The sequence below is a fragment of the Alosa pseudoharengus genome, unplaced genomic scaffold (genome assembly GCF_046254945.1).
Source record: "Alosa pseudoharengus isolate Yale_2024_CS ecotype anadromous, Long Island Sound unplaced genomic scaffold, YU_APseudo_1.1 YU_APseudo_1.1_scf_16, whole genome shotgun sequence".
Taxonomy (NCBI): domain Eukaryota; kingdom Metazoa; phylum Chordata; class Actinopteri; order Clupeiformes; family Clupeidae; genus Alosa; species Alosa pseudoharengus.
In genome coordinates, this window is record NW_027468630.1 from 19,986,241 (window position 1) to 20,007,337 (window position 21,097).

The 21,097-nt window shown below is 42.6% G+C and overlaps 1 protein-coding gene across 1 annotated transcript in view; it reads right to left on the reverse strand.

The window, feature by feature from the left end:
* Positions 1-1,399: 1,399 nt before the first annotated feature.
* The window catches only part of cers3a (ceramide synthase 3a), a 34,145-nt gene continuing 14,447 nt past the window's right edge, over positions 1,400-21,097 (reverse strand). Inside the window, exons 4-11 of the mRNA XM_076287370.1 lie at positions 12,141-12,259; positions 11,937-11,994; positions 9,786-9,836; positions 9,249-9,341; positions 9,007-9,135; positions 8,697-8,803; positions 6,467-6,620; positions 1,400-2,937 (exon numbers count right to left, since the gene is read on the reverse strand). Coding sequence (XP_076143485.1) covers positions 2,812-2,937; positions 6,467-6,620; positions 8,697-8,803; positions 9,007-9,135; positions 9,249-9,341; positions 9,786-9,836; positions 11,937-11,994; positions 12,141-12,259 — 837 coding nt within the window. The 3' untranslated portion in view covers positions 1,400-2,811. The remainder of the gene's footprint in view (positions 2,938-6,466; positions 6,621-8,696; positions 8,804-9,006; positions 9,136-9,248; positions 9,342-9,785; positions 9,837-11,936; positions 11,995-12,140; positions 12,260-21,097) is intronic.

Here is a 21,097-nt window from a genome sequence, read left to right on the forward strand (position 1 = left end):
GAATAAATGCATGACCGCCACATGCTACACTGTATAGCACAGTGGAGTCATGTGGCCAAGGAAGGAGATTATCAAGCGCTGCATTCTGGGTGATGTGGGAATGGCCGGCTGATGAATGCGCTGCCTGAATCGCCAGGCTTGAAAGCTGACAGCCCAGGCCCCATGAGGAAGTGACTTGAATGAAATTAAGCTCCCCTTTCTAACATGGAAATATGGGCTTGTGTAATCCTCCTCTATAGTGTGTATGGAGTCTGAATGGATCCTCAGTGATGTGTGCAGCCCTTTATGGGAGGGTCAAGGAAAAGGACTAATCCCATTTTGGTGGCTTTGATTTCTCACTTTCTTTGACGACGTTCCCCCAAGGACTTCTCAAACAACGGTGTGGATAAAATGACATCAGAGGCTCAGGGGCGAGCTTGAGATGTAAGATTATGCTTTTAAGATACAACAGTCAGAGATATCTGCAGATTAATCAGTTGAGAGCCTTGTAGACCAAAAGGGAAATTCAGTGTCCCTGTGCAAGAGTTTGTGAGAAGGATTAAATAAAGATTGAAAACAAAAATTGTGATTGATAGCTGACAGCCTTTTTCTGGATGACAAAGACAAATTGTTGAGAAAACCACAGGCCTTTTCAGCCTGGAAAAAAATCCAATCAAGGAAGGAAGACATGCATTTCTTTTAGCTCCAGTCTGCTGCTGATTGCCTACTGAAAGTGTCCTGAAGAGATGAACACCTATAACAGACCAGACTGAATTGACATTTCTGTGGCAAACAGCTGACACATATTTGTCCTTATATGACACAAATGGCAATACCGAGACAAAGAGTGCAATACAGAAGAGAGGAAGGACATTTTAAGCACTGGTACCATGTGAGAGGAGATATGCATGCATACTGTACCTGTCAGAAGTGAGACAGGGCTGCTCCACCTTCCAGTCCTGAGTCAGGACTGTGGTGACAGAGTCCCCCTAGAGGTCAAAAGAGGCATAAGCCAGAAGAAAAAAAAACGAGCCCAAGCTTTGTCAGCTTGATGGTGTTTTATGCCCCCAACATTGTCTTCCAGGCAGCATTGTCTTCCAGGCAGCGCTGCCACCGCTGACTTAAACCCAACCCAACCCTAACCCTAACCTTAACCTATGCCTAACCCTATTGCCTTCCAGGCAGCGCTGCCTTGTAGACAACGTTACATATAACACCAAGAAACGCTTTGGCATCATGCAGAATGACCAAAGTAGGACTGGACAACTCATCTAACATGACTACAGCACATGTTGGCAGGTTCTCTTTTAAGGCATTTACACACACGGACAACCCTAAAACTTCCACTGGTGATCCAGTCATTAGTGATGGTTTAACCCCAGTTGCTGTGTGGACCTTTGATCCAGGAAATGAGATGTGATGAATAACCAAATCTTTAATCACAAGAAGCACAAAGCCTGAAATCATAATTAAAGGATGATTCCTTTGAAGAAAAACATCCATACATTATGTTTACCTCACTTCACTTTATAACATTATCAAACATTAAATGATGAGGACATTTTAAAAGACTGTACATCTCAAATAAATTAATAATAAAAAAATCAACACTCAAACTGTACAACTGATGCAACCACTCGATCACTGACTCATTGTCATCTAATCCAACTATTTCATGAAAAAAGTTTAGCAATGTAAGAAAATGTTTTATATGCCAAAATGTATTGGACTTGTACAGTGCTCTTTTAAAGTGAATCAACACTTTCAGAAAAATGCAAAATGCATGTTTTTCAAATGCACCTTCATAATTCTTCATAATGATCCATTCTCCATCCATCCATTTCAATAACATCTACAGAATCCTGGGACATTATTTGCATTTCATTGAGGAGTCACATGGACACGTATTATGTAAAAGCTCACGCACTTCTATAGACACTCAGGCTGAATTAAAGAATACATGAGCAAATGTTCCTTACAGCAGAGAAAAGTTGACAGGGCATCTTCAAAAGACACCACCGCTGGTGTCCATCAGAGCCTGTGAGCACGCTTTGAGCAAGGCTCCACTGTACTTGAACATATGTGGAAGAGACCCCATGCTTGGATTCTGTCCACTACAACGTAATGCATTTCACAGAGTGCAGATACAGGGCTCAAACTACACAGGGGAAATGCACACTGCTATTTTCATATATCTGGGAGAAAAAAATGTAAATGTCATCTCGTTTGGTCTATGTGTAATTTCCTCTTGCCTGCAGAGGCTGACATGAACCATGCTGATACGGCTCCTGACCATGAGGAACCGGCCGTGATGAATGATGCAGGGCAAATGTAATGGCGTATGGTGCGCGTTTGTGTTCCTCAACAATGAGAAACACATTGGATGGACTGATGAAGAAAAACAGCAGTTGATGTTTATTTGTTCTCTGTTCTTGCTCAGTTATCAGCTCGTCCATGTGATGTTGTGCCATTACCAACACTGTTTTCGTTAAAAGAGATGAGCATCGGGCGTCAGCGTGCCAAGAAACACAATGTCTCTCGAGAAACAAAACATCTCCCAGGAAACTCCCAAAGTATTGTGGGGTTTTGTTTTTTCTGAATGTGGTTGAAAGATGTGATTTTGACAAAATGCTGGCCCATTCTCGAGTAATAATGGATTTGTTTTGTTTTGTTTGCCTGCAAGCGGCTGTATTTGTTTTGTGGGTTATTCGTTTTTTTTCTTCATCATAAGGCGCTGGTGCTCCACAGTCCATGGAAAAGACTTGGCACTGAGTGCCAGTCTGAAGCTGGCACTCGGAGGGGAGTTGGGGGGGGGGGGGGGGGGGGGGGTGATCAGTGATGGTTTGCGAAGCCCCCAACACTGGAGCCATTGGTGACCTTTGGCTGTCCATCATAGTCCTCAGTCAGGCTGCTCTCTCCCTCATCCTCTTCATTATCGCTCCTTTCATCTTTGGTCAACTGTCAACACAGCATTACAGGGATTAAGAGGAGTCAGGACAATTATATCGACAAAAAAACAACAGCTGAAGCACTGAAATGCATTGGCATCACATCTTGTGATGGGGTAAAATTAAAAAGGTCAATTAATCATTGCTTACTGTTCACCAGAGGAAACTAAAGAGGATAATTAATCTCTAATCTTGATCTTCTCTATATGTAACTTCAAGTTACACTCCTAATTCCTCACTTCTTTGCAGCTTCATTTCTCTATGCCAACAGAAGACTGCTTGCTTGGCATTCATTGCTGACTTGTTCGCAAGTGCTCAAACGCCAGCCCTGATGTGAAGATGCTTGGCAGATAGGACTTTAATGAGAAAGGCAATCCATTCAGCAGATGGATTTTGCCCATTTCCCTTCTAGTAATAACATTGTGAAAAGTGTTGTGTTATTTAATCACCAGTGATTAGGTACCGTAGAGTGACAGATTATTGTACATATTAGGTGTAATAATTGCACCTGGTAACTTTCTCATTATATTTGTCAGGGATTAAGTGCCTTGCCAATCCCATTACAATCACATTATATGCTCTAAAAATTTGACCAAGCTAAGCAGAAAACAACATAGTCACAAAACATGTTTTACAACGTTTACACATCTTTGACCCCCAAGAGCTGGGAGACAGACAATAAATAAGCTGGGCTAGCTAACCTGTGATCTGTCTAGAGATGTAAAGTAGAGGTAATGACACAAATAGAACAGCCGTAAACTTCTCTTTTGTACAGAACACCACTCTCCTCTCTTAACCACTGGCATGTGTTTAAAGCAGACCTGGTGGTAAAATGGTCATGTTCTCAAAACAGCCCATATGCCCATAACCCTGTAGTTCAAATGGTAAAACATCATCTGTCTCATATGTTCTGTTATCTTTAAAGGTGAAATATGAGGTTCTTGTCAAAAAACCTTCAGATGGTTTTAACCATGATACAATTCTGAAGACATGACCCAGAAATATGGTAGAGCATGTATTGCTGTTAGTCTCCTTAAGGCTTTTTCTAGAATGTTTACATTTCTCTGGACCTGAACAATGTAAATAGATCCACATAAAACATATCAAGATGTACAGGATGCAAAGAATTTCGCTCAGCCACTTTTCATTGTTTCTCCGGAATTACATCATTATGTTTTTCATTTGTGTTGTCTTAAACACATCAGTCACACTAAAACAGACAACGGACAGCACGTGCAAGTCATCTAGACTCCTGGCAATTAGCAGAATCTGCTGACCCCTAAAAACCATGCGAGTTCAACAGCAGGGCCAGAGTTTCTAAACAACTGCCCCCACAGCCCTCCCAGCTCAGTGTAATAGTTATACTGACCAATCAAATAAAGACCGCCTAACCTGAAGCCTGTGCTTTTCATGGAATGCTACATATACATATAAAAGGCAGTACGATATTTGTGAAATAAAATGATTAAATGTGCACAACAAAATGCTGAATCCACAAAAATTGTTGTAAAAGAAAATGTTTCTTTAGATAGCACCACAGACATCCAGTGACTAGACTGCTCATCTTTACAGGGGTGCTATATGTCTATAAAAGAAGGCAATCAAAGAAAACATCAGCTCACATTAACCATGATATTAGATTTGTTTTTAATATCTTGTCAATAACAATAACAAGTCTCTAAAAAAAGTTTGAATACTTAAATCTCAGTGCTGTGGCTGCAGTAGCTGCCACTGGTTAAACAAATAGGCTCTTTCCGCTTCGGTGGAGAAACAAGAGCTGCTGCTGCTGCCATGACTGATGCGGATAAAATATGTAAAATATGTGGGGAGAATTTTTCCTCCCCGGGGCCTACAAAGCGATAGGCCAACAGGTAAAGTTTTGCTCATTCAAGCAAACAGCCCCTCTAATCACGTGGGAACACAATGTGTATTCACCCGTGCCCCTAGGAAAGGCTTGAAGCTGCAAAGGTCATACCGGTAATCCAGGCAGAGTCTAATCCAGGGTAATCCAGTTGCTCTCAGGTGCTCCTTGTTGGTGCCCCCCCCCCCCCCCCAATCCCAATCCTCCCCCACCTTTCTTATGCAGCCCTTGTCACTTAATCTACTAAACCCCTCTTCTACTGCACTTTTTACCCCCCCCCCCCCCCATTAATGCACAAATAGGCTGACACCAGACATAATTTCACTGCATTTCTTACTTCCAGTAACTATATGCATGTGACAATAAACTTCCTCAAAACTCTGCAGCCAGGCTCCTCACCCATACCAGACGATCAGCACACATCACCCCCATTCTCCATCAACCATTGGCTACCGGTTCTGTCCCGGATCAAATACAAAGTACTACTACTCCCCTTCAAAGCCCTCCACAACCTTGCTCCCCCCTACATCTGGGACCTCCTGACCCCTTACAATCCTTCCCGCTCACTCAGATCCTCTGACCAAAACCTCTTGGCTATTCCCCTTGTTTTGTTTGTTTGTTATTGTGTTTCCCTGCCTTCCTACTATGTAAAGCGACCTTGGGGTTGAGAAAGGCACTATATAAAATAAATGTATTATTATTATTATTATTATTATTATTATTATTATTATTATTATCTCTTATCAAAACTAGTGATGGCATGTCCATAACAGGACCCATTGGCCTAGAGGTGGAGGGCATCCTTAACTTGTAATATGAGCCATATTTTGCTTGGATTGCTGCTCATAAATTCTAATGAATACAAATAATGGTTTTTATCTTGTCACAGCTGTCATGCTATCACAGACTAAAAAATTACGGCACACTAAAGTGTGCGCGTCACCACGTGCACGGCAGCAATCCCTCATTTGAGATCATCAAGCTGAGCCACAGGCTGTGAATGACTCTTCACCTGCTGACTGCATTTAATAAGATGGACAATCAAAAAACAGAAATGTCATGTCTGAATATTGTCATGTCTGTGTTTCTGAGCAATTAACAGATATTTATTGTTCATCAGTCTCCTGTCAGATTATAATTCACCAAAAGTGTAATTACTGTAAAATGACTACTTAGCATGCTTAACAAGTTGTCAATTACTACATGTATTGCTATTTGTATGTCTTGCTAATTACATAATTTAACCATATTAATAATAACATGTTGGTTCTGCAGACAATTATTGCTCCCAATACTTCAGCTTCCTTCACCATATCTACTATAGATAAAGCTCCAGACCTTTCAGCCTTGACCTCCAGCTCATGGTGCCACTCAAAGTACAGCCAGCAGCAGAATACTCTCTCTATAGTAAGATTCGATTACGGCTCAGTTAAGATCTGGAGTGCACAGTAAAGATCCAGAATTGTTCCTCTAAAGTCATGAATGTTTTTTATCTACACAGGAGGCACAAAGATTACAAGTCGTATCTGTGGGCCTTAGATTAATTGCCAAGACTCTCTCTATCAAGATCCAATACTCCTGTCCAAAGTCTGACATGAACCTGAAGGCACCTGCTATCATTTCTGAACCTAGCAGCATATTCGAAAAAGCTCTACTTTGAATTAACAGTTCAACTTACGTTGCCAAAGAGGAACTTCTTCACCATGCGCAGAATGAGGTAGGCCCAGAAGATGTGGAGAAGTAATAGGACCACAAGCATGGCGTTGAAGAAGTAATATCCAAAGAAAGGGGGGTAGTGGTCCAGTGGGTAGACCCATGTGCAGTGGATCACCCTGAGAGAGGGTCAGAACATATGGGAAAGGTGAGATTAACAAAACAAACAGATCCACATGCTACAATGCTCAAGGTTTCCCATACATGGAATAAGACTAGTCCTCTACTAAGAGCTTTTTCTCAATGGAGATCTCCATTGAAGTCCTCTTCATCCATATATGGGAAATTATCTCTCAGTGTGAAGTAAACACGCCTATTGTTGTTTCTGCAACAGATGAGATAACCACATATCATAAATTTGTTTAAACTACGTGCATCCTCAATTGTTGCAATAAGGATTATTACATGGAATGAGCACATTCCAAAAGATCTAGTCAAGGGTGTGAGTTTGCAAAGCATTACAAAGTACAAAGCATTCAATACATCATGCAATTCACAGTAATAACTAAGTGGCACATCAATCAGCCTGGACATGTTCCACATAGTAAACTCCTCTTTCTGTGTCCCTACTGGCAGAGCACAAGCCACAGGTTCAGTTAGTCTAATCAGACATGCCATCATCTGACCTAAGACTGAAATTTAGATTGAGGAGTCAGCGAAGCCAAAAGTAGTTTTGCTTGTTGCAAGTATGGTATTTGGTTGGGGGCATGTCCAAAAACAAAGGCAATCTGATGTATTTTCCAGAACAGTTCAAACAAGTTGTCTGGATAGTGCTTATTCAAGGACTGTTTCTCCATGGACCTTTTAAATCTTTGTATTTACAAAGCAAACAGTACAAAGCATGGAAGTATGATTATTTATGAGCAAAGGTATACATTAGCGTGCTTATTCAACTTGTCGGATAGATGCAGGAAACCAGTTCAAAGGTCACCACTCATTTTTCAATAAGAAGGAAGAAAACTACAAATGGCAAACTGTCTGTATAATTAAAGCTGAGCTCCTAACATGCCTTAGAAAGCCTTAGCTACTGAGTTAATATAAATAGACTTTACTCATACACTGACTTTGCAGTTTGCACAGCATTATGAGTAAAGTTCTTGTGCATGAACTAAAGCCATAATGTGGCATGTGACAGTCTTTAGCTGACCCACCAATATCTTTGCTTAAAGGAGAATTCCGGTGTGATATTGACCTAAAGTGTATTGAAACATGATAGCGAGTGTGAACGTATGTCTCATAGCCCATCTCGGCTTGTCCCCTGCACTCCAAAATCTGGCGCTAGTTAGCCAATGCTACCAACAGCTTTTTCAATTGTGGTGCTTCGGCATCGGGCTAGCCATGAAAATAAATCACTGTTTTACACCATTTACGAGGCTCAATGTATCTCCACACTTCATTGGTAGACTTCCGAGGGGCCCTGACATTTAAAACGAGACATTGAGAACTTTGAAAAAGCACTGGCAGTTTACTTACAAGACGATTTATACAGACAGTATCTTCACGAAGTTTAGCGTTTGCAGCCATCTTGAATTTAGTCCAGTTGCTGCTACTGGAAGAAACTGGAATCCATGCATTTCCACTGAATTATTTTTGGAATCTGATCCCTTATCATACCTGTTCATTCTTACTCGTCGCTCGACTTATCGTGACTAAATTCAAGATGGCTGCAAACGCTAAACTTCGTGAAGATACTGTCTGTATCGTCTTGTAAGTAAACTACCAGTGCTTTTTCAAAGTTCTCAATGTCTCGTTTTAAATGTCAGGGCCCTCGGAAGTCTACCAATGAAGTGTGGAGATACATTGAGCCTCGTAAATGGTGTAAAACAGTGATTTATCTTCATGGCTAGCCCGATGCCGAAGCACCACAATTGAAAAAGCTGTTGGTAGCATCGGCTAACTAGCGCCAGATTTTGGAGTGCAGGGGACAAGCCGAGATGGGCTATGAGACATACGTTCACACTCGGTATCATGTTTCAATACACTTTAGGTCAATATCACACCGGAATTCTCCTTTAAGATCTTGCTCATGGTATTAAGTATGCTAATAGATTTTGTATTGCTATTACTTTAACTGTAGCTAGACTTTAGACTTTGCACTTATTTAAATTAGAGATAGACCACTGCATAATGTAAGATCCACACAGTTGAAAAATTGAGAGTCAACTATCTCTAATAAACAAATAAGCTGTGCTTACCAGAAGGGGAAGATTATAAGCCTGGTGATCATGAACACAATTGCAAACACGACAAAGAGTGAGTTGCAGGTTTTCTCCCATTTGGCATAATTGAAACACTTGGCAGACTGCAACACGACAGGAAAAAAAAAACATTAAAATTCTCAGAATTTATAGCACAAGCAAATTACATCATTCACTCCCCTTCCACCATCTGGTCTTGGCATACAAGTGTAAAAATGGAAGAAACAATGCAATGACTGCCAGTTGCCGTGCATATGCAGTCCATAACTCAAAATCACGAGATTGGTATAATTGACACAGGTCATACCTCAAGAAGAACATCGGAGGTGTCATGCACAATCATGACCAGGGTGCCAACACGGATGTAGTTTGCACACCAGGAGAAACTCAACAGGATCAAGGTGGCCAAATGGTGAATAATTTGTTCCTTGAAGTCCTGTGAAATGTAGAGGGGAAATATGTTTTATATAACATTGTCACTCTGCCAGTCATCAAATGCCATAAACCAAGTGAAAGGCTAATGTTAGACCACTCTTGTGTAATACTTGCCTTTCTCTTGACATCACATGTGATGCTGAAAAGCAGTGACCAATAGAAGCTCATCTCCAGAATGTAATACCAATATTGAGATTCAAGCATCGACTGCAGAAACAAAAAAATATCCAGATTTACAATGTATTGATATTTAAGCAGCCTTACAGTTTCACATCTGAAACCAATCCAATCACTGGTATTATTACTTTGGATTAAATCTGACAATAAGCGAGAAGGGAAAATGTATTCATATCCAGACACATTCCTTTATTATTGTGAAAAGGACTTGCTTCTAAAAATGGAATCAATAAGTGTTTGATTTGGATCTGTAGAAGAATTATCTTGAGTTTTATGTATTGCTGTTCTAAATATGAACACTGCATGAAAATATCAAACCTTGGGGAGAGGTGATTAAATTCATATGTGCATGTTGCTATAAAAATGGGGCTACACATAAGAAATATTTTATTTTTAGATTAACACATCAGGTATTTTGGCTAATGCCTAAGTTAAGAACGTAACCTTCCGTCAATAAATACAATTTAAACCCACCTGCTTTGGGTAACCAACCCACATCTGTCGAGTGTCATAAAACCATTCTTTCTGCAGAGAGAACACACCAGTTAAAAAACAGGCAACTTTGTGCTGCAGTATTTAGTAATACAGGGACCAGATCAAATTGCTCCTGCCCAGTGTTAAATATAGATACAAAGGGAGCCTTCTGTCCTTAATCTGTGTTCATGTTGTCCGTCTTTTACAAGTTTTCTGAAAGCTTACAGATACTGACAAAATGGATCAACATTTGTTACTGATATCTATTTTCATATGAAAAAGGAACATAAATCAGACTTTACTCTTCTTAATTCACAGTGCCCAAAGTAGGAGAGTACTATGGTACTGGGTAGGGCACAAAACATGGAAGTATGATTATATGTAAAAGTATACATCAGTGTGCTATTATACTTCATAGACTACATATGTACTGAAGTTAAAATACTATAGCTTTTGTTGCCTTTTCACAGCATGTACAACAATAAGTTCCAAGGCATGCTGAGTAAGCCAAGACACTCAGCCAAGCACAAAAGCATCACAAATTCAACTGCAGCATCACAGGCCGATGCTTCGGACCATTAACAACACAGCTGCTTGTCTTTTCAAACACAGCACTCCATTTCTTCCATTAAGCAAAAACTGCATCGAAAGCATGCAGACTACTCATACTGCCATATGCACCAAAATTGGACTGAGCCATTTGGTTTGGTGGAGCACAACCATATATTTTGCCTATCTAAAGGCTATTCCCACAGTGATCACATCACCTCTCACAGCACACAACTCAAATGCCATCCCTTCGGGGGCAGCCCAGAGGAGTGCCTATCAGTTTCAATCTGCCCCGTCAGAACTGCCTGAAAAAAAACACAGGCCCTCCTGTCCACACCAATAGCGGCAGCACAACAACTTGGGCGACAGCGATTGCTGCACGGTGTACAACATAGTGTATAACACGGTAACAACACCTTAAACTGTGCATCCGGGCATATTGTTCACAGGTACACATGTAAATGCTACAGTAATTTCCTGTGTATTAGCCGCATTGTGTATAAGCCGCAGGACAGAGTTTTATGCAAATTAAAAGAAACAAAACAATATTACAGTTTTTCTCAGTCGCTTTGGTGCTTTTCTCAGATCAGAATGAAAATTCTCATATCTATTAGTTCAACCTCCACAACATTTAGTCATTTGTGCACATCATAGTAGAAATTTCTCCTTCCTCTGAACAAATTGCACATGCTTTTGGACATGTATCAGTTGCTTTGTCATGTCAGTCAAAATGAACTATGAATGCTGAATAGTCGTTCCCAATAAAACTAAGTCTTCATTTCATTGCTTGAGTCATTACATACAAAATTGGTGAACTAGTTATCAAATTCTGTCACAATGCTGTAGAATTGCAAAGAGCATATATAGTAAAAATGTGAAACGTACATCAGTGTCTTGTACTCACTTACTCTCCTAACTACAGCAATTTCTAACTTTACTGTAGTTTTCAAATGGCTGTACAAGTACTGTATAGTGCCGTCTTGAACACCGAGTTCTGACCTTTTTTTGCATGGGAAAACACAGAGAATAAACTGCCATAATGAAAACATGACAAAGCCATTTGACTATCTTGTTCATAAACAATGGTGTCAAGACTTCTCATTTTGATGACACTGGAAGTTTCATTGACATAAATACTTTCTTTTGAGGAATGTACTATCCATTTGAGCAAGTGACATGCTTTTGCAGGTTATCCACTAGGTTTTGCAGTTTGCACTAATTGTTTTGAGAAATGCACTAACTGCTGTGCAAATGTTACTGTAATAGTGATGTGAGAAAAGCACTAAAGCAACTGAGAAAAACTGTAATACCATTAACTGCCCCCGTGTATTAACCTTCCTAGCAGAAGAAATGTTGTAAAATCAATGTATAAGCCGCAGCTAATAGTTGGGAAATTATGGTAAGCAGGAAACGAGGTTTCCAGATAAGCCAAGAGCTCTGAGTCAGGTTTTTGGTGAAGAGGCTTTTCACCTTCTTTTCCCTGTCCATTCTGTAGATTAGGAATCCACTCAACCCACACGGTACAAAATGCTATTGTGTAAGAGCGTAATTTTTTATCATTATGGGCCCTACCTACATGACAAGAGATAAAGATGTACTCACATCGTAAAGAGCCACTAGTCCTCCAATGGACGCACATAAATAGAAAGCAAATCTCCAACTACAAAGGACAAGAAGACATGAAAAGGAAGATTACTGTAACAAACATAGATGGGATCACATTACACTAAAAGACAAAACACTGTCCGAATATAAAAGCTTTTCTAAGAAATCTGAATCTTTTCTGCATTATTTCATATTCAGTACCTGGCCTCTCTGAACTTCTTCAGGACTCCGGGTCGGTCCAGATTGCGTCTCCTACGGAACCAGCGCTCCACCTGTCTGGCCGTCAAGCTGCATTTCTTGGACAGTCCTTCGATATCTGCCTGAGATGAGAAAGGTCAGGTCAGGTCAGCTGTGAAGTGTTTCGTTTTTCATACTGTTACAACCGAGGGTTCACCCTGCGACCCACAAACGCGAATTCCGCGAATGCCAAAGTCAAACGCGAAAACCAAAAGCCAGCCTACCTAATTTACCAAGATAGCTCGTTAGTCTAGGGGGGTTTAACAATAGCTGGCTAAATTGAGCCCTCAGTGCAACTTGCCCTGCGTGTATGTGGTAACTTGAGTTGGGAGTCTATATCAGTGGTGTGGGTGAAGATGTTGATATGTAAAGACTAAAGACTGCAAGAGGAACCAGCTTTCCGACTTCCCAGGCGAGCGTGCGTACCGGGCCAGCACAGGTCTTGCTCTTTCCCGAGAGCGGCCAGCTCTCTTGCGGTTGTTCGGTTTTGGGAGTTCAACTTTTGATTATTAAAGTCCGGGTGGCAGACGAAAACGTTGTATAAAGATAAACAAAAATCACAATAGTCCGAAGGGACGTCAGAGAAACAGGTAATCCTAGTCAGCGTTGGAGAGTAGCGTGCACACTTTCAAACTCCTGCGCGAGACTGGCGTTTTCGCGCTCCTCCAGGTATCCACCTGTAATCAATTTTTAAAACATCGCGCCTGCCACGCCCAGCAGTCAGCTGGTCCCAAGGCAGCCATTCATCAGTGTGTGTTATCCCTCAACCTGACCGTAACATTCCTTCCCCCTCAGACAAAAAACTTTTTTTTTTTTTTTTTTAAGTTATAACCTTTTCTTTTTTTTTTTTTTTTTTTAACCATGGCACAGTCTATCAAAATTATCTAATGGACTTTATATACACACACACACACACACACACACACACACACACAGGGTCAAACTTATAAAGTCATAATCTCTCCAGTATTTCTAGGCTCGTGACAGGGTGTCTGCAATGATGTTATCCTTGCCAGCTATATGCTGAACAACTAGACTGTAGGGTTGAAGCACAAGACTCCACCGGAAGACTCGAGCATTGGAAGTCTTAAACTTTGCAACAAAGGTCAGGGGATTGTGGTCTGTAAGAACCAACAACTCCCCACCTGAGCTTGACACATAAACCTCAAAGTGACGCAGCGCTAACACCAGTGCTAGCGCTTCCTTCTCAATCATAGAGTATGCTCGCTGATGTTTATTGAGCTTCTTTGAGAAAAAAAGCAACCAGTATATCAAAACCCTGATCATCTACTTGCAGCAAAACGGCACCGACTACCACCTCGCACGCATCTACTGCAAGTTTAAAGAGGGTGGCAAAGTCGGGCGCCCTCAACACTGGCTCACAAGACAGAAAAGCCTTAAACCTGTCAAATGCCAACTGGCATATGTCAGACCACCTGAACTTCACATCCTTGCGAAGCAAATTTGTTAATGGCTCAGTGACTGCAGCAAAATTCGGGACAAACCTTCTATAAAAGCCACACATCCCAAGCACTCTCATAAGCTCTCTGCGAGTCCTTGGGAAAGGAAGATCCAAGATGGCCTGGATCTTGGCCTGTCTAGGAAGCACCAAACCCTGCCCCACCTGATGTCCCAAGTAGGTCACCTGACCCCTGCCGATCTCACACTTCGGCAAGTTCACACCGTGGCCCACTGGTTAGCACTCTGGACTTGTAACCGTAGGGTTGCCGGTTCGAGCCCCGACCAGTGGGCCGCGGCTGAAGTGCCCTTGAGCAAGGCACCTAACCCCTCACTGCTCCCCGAGCGCCGCCGTTGTAGCAGGCAGCTCACTGCGCAGGGATTAGTGTGTGCTTCACCTCACTGTGTTTTCACTGTGTGCTGTTTGTGTTTCACTAATTCACCAATTGGGTTAAATGCAGAGACCAAATTTCCCTCACGGGATCAAAAAAGTATATATACTTATACTACTAACTGGGCCTGCTGCAACCTCACAAACAGCTCTCTCAGATGTCCCATGTGCTCAACCCATGACTCACTGAATGCCACCAATATAAGTGACCACATTGGTCAGCCCTACTGTGACCGTATTCATTGCCCTCTGGAAGGAAGCTGGCGCATTTTTCATCCCAAATGGGAGTACTTGACACCGATAGAGGCCGAAAGGACTGACAAAGGCTGACACCTGTTGGGCTCGAGGTGTTAGAGGCACTTGCCAGTAGCCCTTCAAGAGATCTAATTTGGACACGTACTGGGCCCTACCAATACGGCCAATACAGTCTTCTAGACGCGGGATGGGAAACGCATCTGCCTTTGTGACCTGATTAACCTTCCGGTAATCAATGCAGAACCGTGTTGTACCATCTGCTTTCGGGACCAGTACCACAGGTGAACTCCACTCGCTATGACTAGGCTGGACCACTCCAATCCTAGTCATATATTCAATTTCTTCCTTCTTCTTGGCTGGACCCAACCTATAAGGGTGTTGCTTTATAGGCAGGGCCTCACCAGTGTCTACATCGTGCACTGCCAGATTTGTGCAACCAGGCACGTCACGAAACAACTCAGGATAGTCCCCAACCAAAACTCTCAGGTCAGATTGCTGACTCTGACTCAAGTGACCGAGATGTTTATCAAATGTTCGCAAAGCCTCGGAATTGCTAAGGTGCGCACTGACAGGTTCAACAGCCTCAGTGCCATCTTCGGTGTAACCAGACTCGTCTTTAGTAAACACAAAAGCTATGGGAACAGAATCTCCTCGACCCACATAAGCCTTCAGTAAGTTGACATGACATAACCGTGACTTGGTTCTCCGGTCCAGAGTGCTAACGACATAATTTCGGTCCCCCACCCTCTTCTCGATCGTGTATGGACCACAAAAATGAGTGCTCAAACTGTCTCCCCTCATTGGCAGAAGCATCAGTGCTCGGTCCCCAGGCTTAAAAATTCGCTCGACAGTCCTTTTGTCGTAATGCATCTTCATGCGATCTTGATCTCCCTTAAGATGCTCCTGAGCTACCTGACAAGCGGTCGATAGCCGGTCTCGGAACATAGCTACGTACTGCAAAACAGTCCCCTCACTAGACTGCTTCACTAGCCGCTCTTTGATCATTTTCAATGGACTGAAGACCTCATGACCGAAGACCAATTCAAAGGGAGTAAACCCGGTAGACTCATTCACCGCATCTCGGAGCGCAAACAACAGGAAAGGGAGAGCTACATCCCAATCCCCAGGGTGTTGAACAGAGTACGTCTTAATCGCAGTCTTCAGAGTTTGATGGTACCGCTCAATCGCCCCATGAGACTGAGGATGGTAAACTGACGAAGTAATCTGCTCAATCCCTAGGTCACACATCACCTCCTGAAACTTACTGGACATGAAATTAGTGCCCCGGTCAGACTGAATTTGCCTTGGGAGGCCAAAACGAGAGAAGAAACCAATTAAAGAGTCAAGAATGGCCTTTGCCTTAATATCTCGGCAAAGCCTCGGGAAAGCGAGTAGTAAAATCCATGATGGTTAACAAACACTGGTTACCTTTTTTCGTCTTTGGTAATGGCCCAACACAGTCAATAAGGACCCGTGAGAAAGGTTCGTCAACAACTGGAAGAGGACACAAAGGTGCAAGGGGAATTTTCTGATTGGGTTTCCCCACCATTTGACACGAGTGACGAGACCTGCACACAGCCACCACATCCTGATGTAACCGAGGCCAGAAAAAATGTCGGAGGATTTTTGCCTGGGTTTTCCGAATGCCCAAATGGCCAGCCAAAGGCGTTTCATGGGCCAAACGCAAAACCTCAGGACGAAAACTCCTGGGCAGCACCACCTGCTCTACCGCACTCCAGACCTCATTGGCTGGTCGATCAGAAGGCCTCCACTTTCGCATCAACACATCGTCCCGTATATAAAACCCCTCAGCCATATCTCTGCTTTCTAAAAAGCTACTGGCTCTAATTCTGCATGTGTTTTACTCAGTGTTTTCTTCGCCTGAGAGCGGGTAACACCACAAGCTGTAAAAACCTCAGGACACTCTTTTTCCAGGGCTAAAGTCTCTGACGACTCACAAGGCTCCAAACTTACTACAGGAGTCAGACACACTTGGCTGCCAGCCAAGTCATTACCTAAGAGCAAACCAACACCATCTATGGGTAGGGACTGTACCACACCCACGGTAACATAGCCAGTGACTAGATTCGATTTCAAAAACACTCTGTAAAGGGAAAGGGACAGCACCATACTCACCTCCCAGACAGAGGCTTTCAGGGAAGTTTTATCAGTCCAAGACATTAGCCCAGCTAACAAAAGGGACTGAGCTGCCCCTGTGTCCCGTAACACACTCACTGGTACCTCAGGTTCTCCTTCCGAGGGCGCAACTGAACCCTGAGAGACAAAGCCTTTATAGACCTCAGATGTTACTCCTATGGGTGTATTCACTGGGGATGGCGGTTCATCAGAGACATGAATTTTTTCGTTCTCAGCCATCACACAAGCTACAGGCCGTTGAACACCATCATAACGGCCCCTCTTTTCCAGCAACCGGCAACGAGACTTCATGTGAGAGAAAAAAAAAAAAAAAAAAACATATATCCAGTCCATACAACTTCATTTCAATTTCAAAAATACTGGACTATGTTTTTTTTTTTTTTTTTTTTTAAACGGCGACGAAATTGTGAATTTCCAGAGCACACTTGGCAATTGACTCCTACGGACTTTCCCCTAAAGATGGCAGCAAAGATGACATTTCCGGAAAGGTACTGGCTTGATGAAATTCATTCTGGACTCTCTATCCGACCACATAAAGACCTCGGGATACTTCGGTTTGGCTTTAGGGACCCTCTACTCACTACCACATAAGTGTAATGTTGTTTGGAACTGTAGAAGAGGTATAAAAATAGTGTTTTGTAGCGGCAAAATAATATGCCCTTCTCACTTCCACGCTAACGAGTTTTGACTAAAAACGGTAACATCGAACTTTCTTAAAACACATCCGAATGACATGATTTGGATGTCAACTCAACGTATGTACTCCCAATCATCCGTAAATTGATCTAAAGTGCATTTTACTGACAAAGTAACTTCAAAGCCGGTGACAAAGAGCTACGAGAGGCATTCACAGCCATGTCACCTGATCTCCAGTCCCTCCTGGCACCCTACAGAATCAACTTCCACTTCAACCCTCACGCTGCTCCACACTTCGGAGGAGTGTGGGAGCGAGAGATTCGCTCAGTGAAGAGTGCCTTGTACACCACTGTAGGCGCTCAACCCCTTCAGGAGGAGGTCCTCCGCACTGTCCTCATTGAAGTGGAGGCGATCCTGAACTCCAAACCGTTGGGGTACGTTCCCTCCGACGTCAGTGACCCAGACCCGGTCACTCTCAACTGCCTGCTGATGGGGCGGCCCGACGGGTCCCTCCCGCAAGTAGTCTACCCCAGAGACGAGCTCCTCAGCCAGCGGAGGTGGAAGCACACTCAGGTGCTGACAGACCACTTCTGGGCTCGCTTCATTAGACTGTACTTACCTGGGCTGCAGCTCAGACAGAAGTGGCAGTCTTCCTCGGCCGACGTCAAAGAAGGCTCTGTAGCAATGATCGTGGACCCCCAGCTCCCTAGGGCCATGTGGCCTATTGGGCGCATCGTCAAGATCCACTCCAGCCCTGGTGGTCACATCCGGTCCGCGGATGTGAAGGTCAGAGACCGCACCTACACCCGACCTGTTGCCTGGCTGGTGATTCTGCCAGCCCTTCCAGTCGGGGAAGAGAGTCGTCCCACTTGAGTAGCCTTTTTTTTGTTGCAAATGTACCACGTACATTTGGGGGCGGCTGTAGAAAAGGCTATGGACTTTTAGTTTGATAAGTAGTTTTCCCTGGTTAGTTAATGCATTTCCTGAGTTTAGCTTAATGACTCTTATTTTGACATCGCTAGTTTCAGGATATGACATCATACATTCCTCCATCTTTGTTTAGTTCAGATGCCATGATTCAGTTATACCTGACTTCAGAAAGTTCTCCTTTCATTCGAATTAATCCTTGTGTTTGTGTGCATTTTGAACAACGTAAGTGACCGAATATTGCAGTTTAGATAAAGTTAAGTTAGTATTGATGCATATTTGGTATATTTGTGAGTAATCCTGTAGTTATTTGGTAGATTGTGTAGAACCTGCCTAGATCACATTCTGCCAATGTAAATCCAGTTCATCTACCTCAATTATGTGTATTAATGACTGGAATAGTGCTTAGTGTGGTGTGAAGAGATTAGTAACGCCACAGACCGCATCTGATTTATTGTATTTATTTCTGTTGTGTTTAGGATCACGCGAACACAAACACAGATCCAAACCCATGTATTGTAAATACTGAAGTTCAATAGAAGAAGTCAACTTTACTCAAACCGCCTTGCGTCATCCTTTCCAACCAAAACCCCCCATTCAACATCTTCAGGCCTTTAGTGCTCTGGCCGGCACTCCTTGATTGTGTTTGATGAAAACTGAACGGTGCAACCTAATAGTCTAATATAGCCTACAGTCCAACCACCTGCTTTCTCCCCTACAATTCCCAGGATCTCGGTGAACCAAGACATAATTGTCAACCATTTCAGCAGCCTTTCTCGGCTCAGTCACTTGCTGTTTATTCAAATGCACCTCTATATGACAAGGCACACTCGATTTAAACTGCTCTAAAAGAAGCAATTGTCTCACGTCCTGAAACGTGTGAACCTCACAAGCCCGCAGCCACTTGTCGAATGCCAGCTACTGCGGTCTGCTCAGACTTTAACTTTAAGGTACGGAATTCCAGCCGATAAGCTTCAGGAACCCGTTCATAAGCTCTGAGTACAGCTTTTTTAACCACCCCATATTCACCACTATCTGCAAACCCGAGAGCAATGTGTAGCTACCTCTACTGAAAGATGGCTCGAAGACTGATGTTGCACGAAGTTCACTTTGGTTTATTAGCCTACACAGAAGTTGAGTAAAGCCGTGTAACAACGTAATACGTAGACTAATAACTTTCATAAACTCTTTAACCACTTGTAAAAACCTGCAAACACCGTAAGAGCTTGTCAACACTCCAGTAAAGGAGCAAACTTTTCTTTAAAACTACAAAATATCTTAACATGCATCCGTTCCAGCTTCGCATTCCATTCAGCTTCACTGTACTGTTCGTTCTGACAAAGGTTGCTTCCTTCCGTAGAAGTGCATGGTAGGATCATGTCAAAATAAAAGTCCCTTTTAAAGTGAAGTGCTCAATAAAAGTCCTTTGTCCCTTTTTACAAGTTTTAACATTACTTTGCATAAACAAACTATAAAAGTATAAACACATAGTATATAAACACACTTATTTAACAGGGTTATCTACACTCCCACCAAATCATGAGTTCACATTTACAACTGGTATGAATGATTTCCATAGAAAATAACCCTGGCTAAACATTCAATATAATCAAAACATCAGTGAATACATTTGAAGGTTATATACATTAACACACTGAGAAATCATATATTGACCTTAAACACACTGTCAAACACACTGAAATCATGAATTGACTTTACACATGTTAAACACACTGAAATCATGAATTGACACCTTTTAAATCATGAGTGAAATCACTGTGAACCAAACCCTTTTTTAAATCATGAACTGAATTTTCAACACAAAGCATATTCAGTAGGCAGAATTAGTAAAACATTCTAATCTTAATTCTTAAGTCTCCATTAATAAAACTAGCTTTTGTATAGGACGTTCAACTACTGATGGCTTGCTGATACGCTCACCCTTCTCATTCAGATTTCTGTCTCCCAACTGTATCTTAACCTTTCTAACTAGCCCATCCCTATTTGCAGTAGTCTCCAACACTCTTCCGAGCCGCCACTCATTTCTAGGTAAGTCTTCATCTTTCATCATCAATATGTCGCCTATTTGCAGGTTTCTTTTTGGAACATGCCAGCGTTGTCTTGTGGCGATATTGGCAAGATATTCCTTACGCCAACGGTTCCAAAACTGCTCAGCTAGAAATTGTACCTGTCGCCACCTTTTGCGTGCGTACAGATCTTCTCTAGTAAACTTGCCTGGTGGTGGTAGCGCTACTGTGGATTTAAGTGTAAGCAAGTGATTTGGAGTGAGGGGCTCTAGACTGTTTGGATCATTTAAATTTGCGACAGTGAGGGGCCTGTTGTTTACTATTGCCATTACTTCATAAAAGAAGGCACGAAGAGCAGAATCATCTATCCTTCCTGGGGAAAGTGAAAGAGTGGTGTTGAGGACAGCCCTTATTGTCCTGATCTGTCGCTCCCACACTCCTCCAGCATGACTCGAATGCGGTGCATTCATAATGAAGTCGCACTGTTTGTTTGACAGAAATGCGGCTACTCGTTCTGGATCAACTTCCTTTAACGCTTCACGTAGTTCATTTCGAGCTCCAATGAAATTACTTCCTTGATCTGACTTTATCTGTCTGACCGTACCACGTATGGAGATGAAACAGCGCAACCCGTTGATGAAGGTGTCTGTGGACAGGTCGGTCAGCATCTCAATGTGTATTGCACGAGAAGAAAAACATGTGAAAAGGAGGCCATATCGCATGTAAGTGTTTCGTCCCTGTTTAACTATAAATGGACCAAAACAATCCATACCGCAATAACTGAATGGCGGGGAGGGGTCTACTCTTTCTGAAGGAAGATCAGCCATTCTCTGTTCTTCAGTGGGTCTCCTGTGTTTTCTGCAGATGACGCACTGTTGAATGTAGGATGCCACAACCCTATTCATGCCTTGTATCCAAAATCCATTTGATCTTATTTCAGTCATTGTGAAACCTTTCCCTTGATGTTTAACCTTCTCATGACAGTCAGCGATGATCATTTTCGTTATGGGGTGACTCTTGGGAATGACCATGGGGTGTTTAAAGGCATATGATGACGCGGAGTTGCCGAG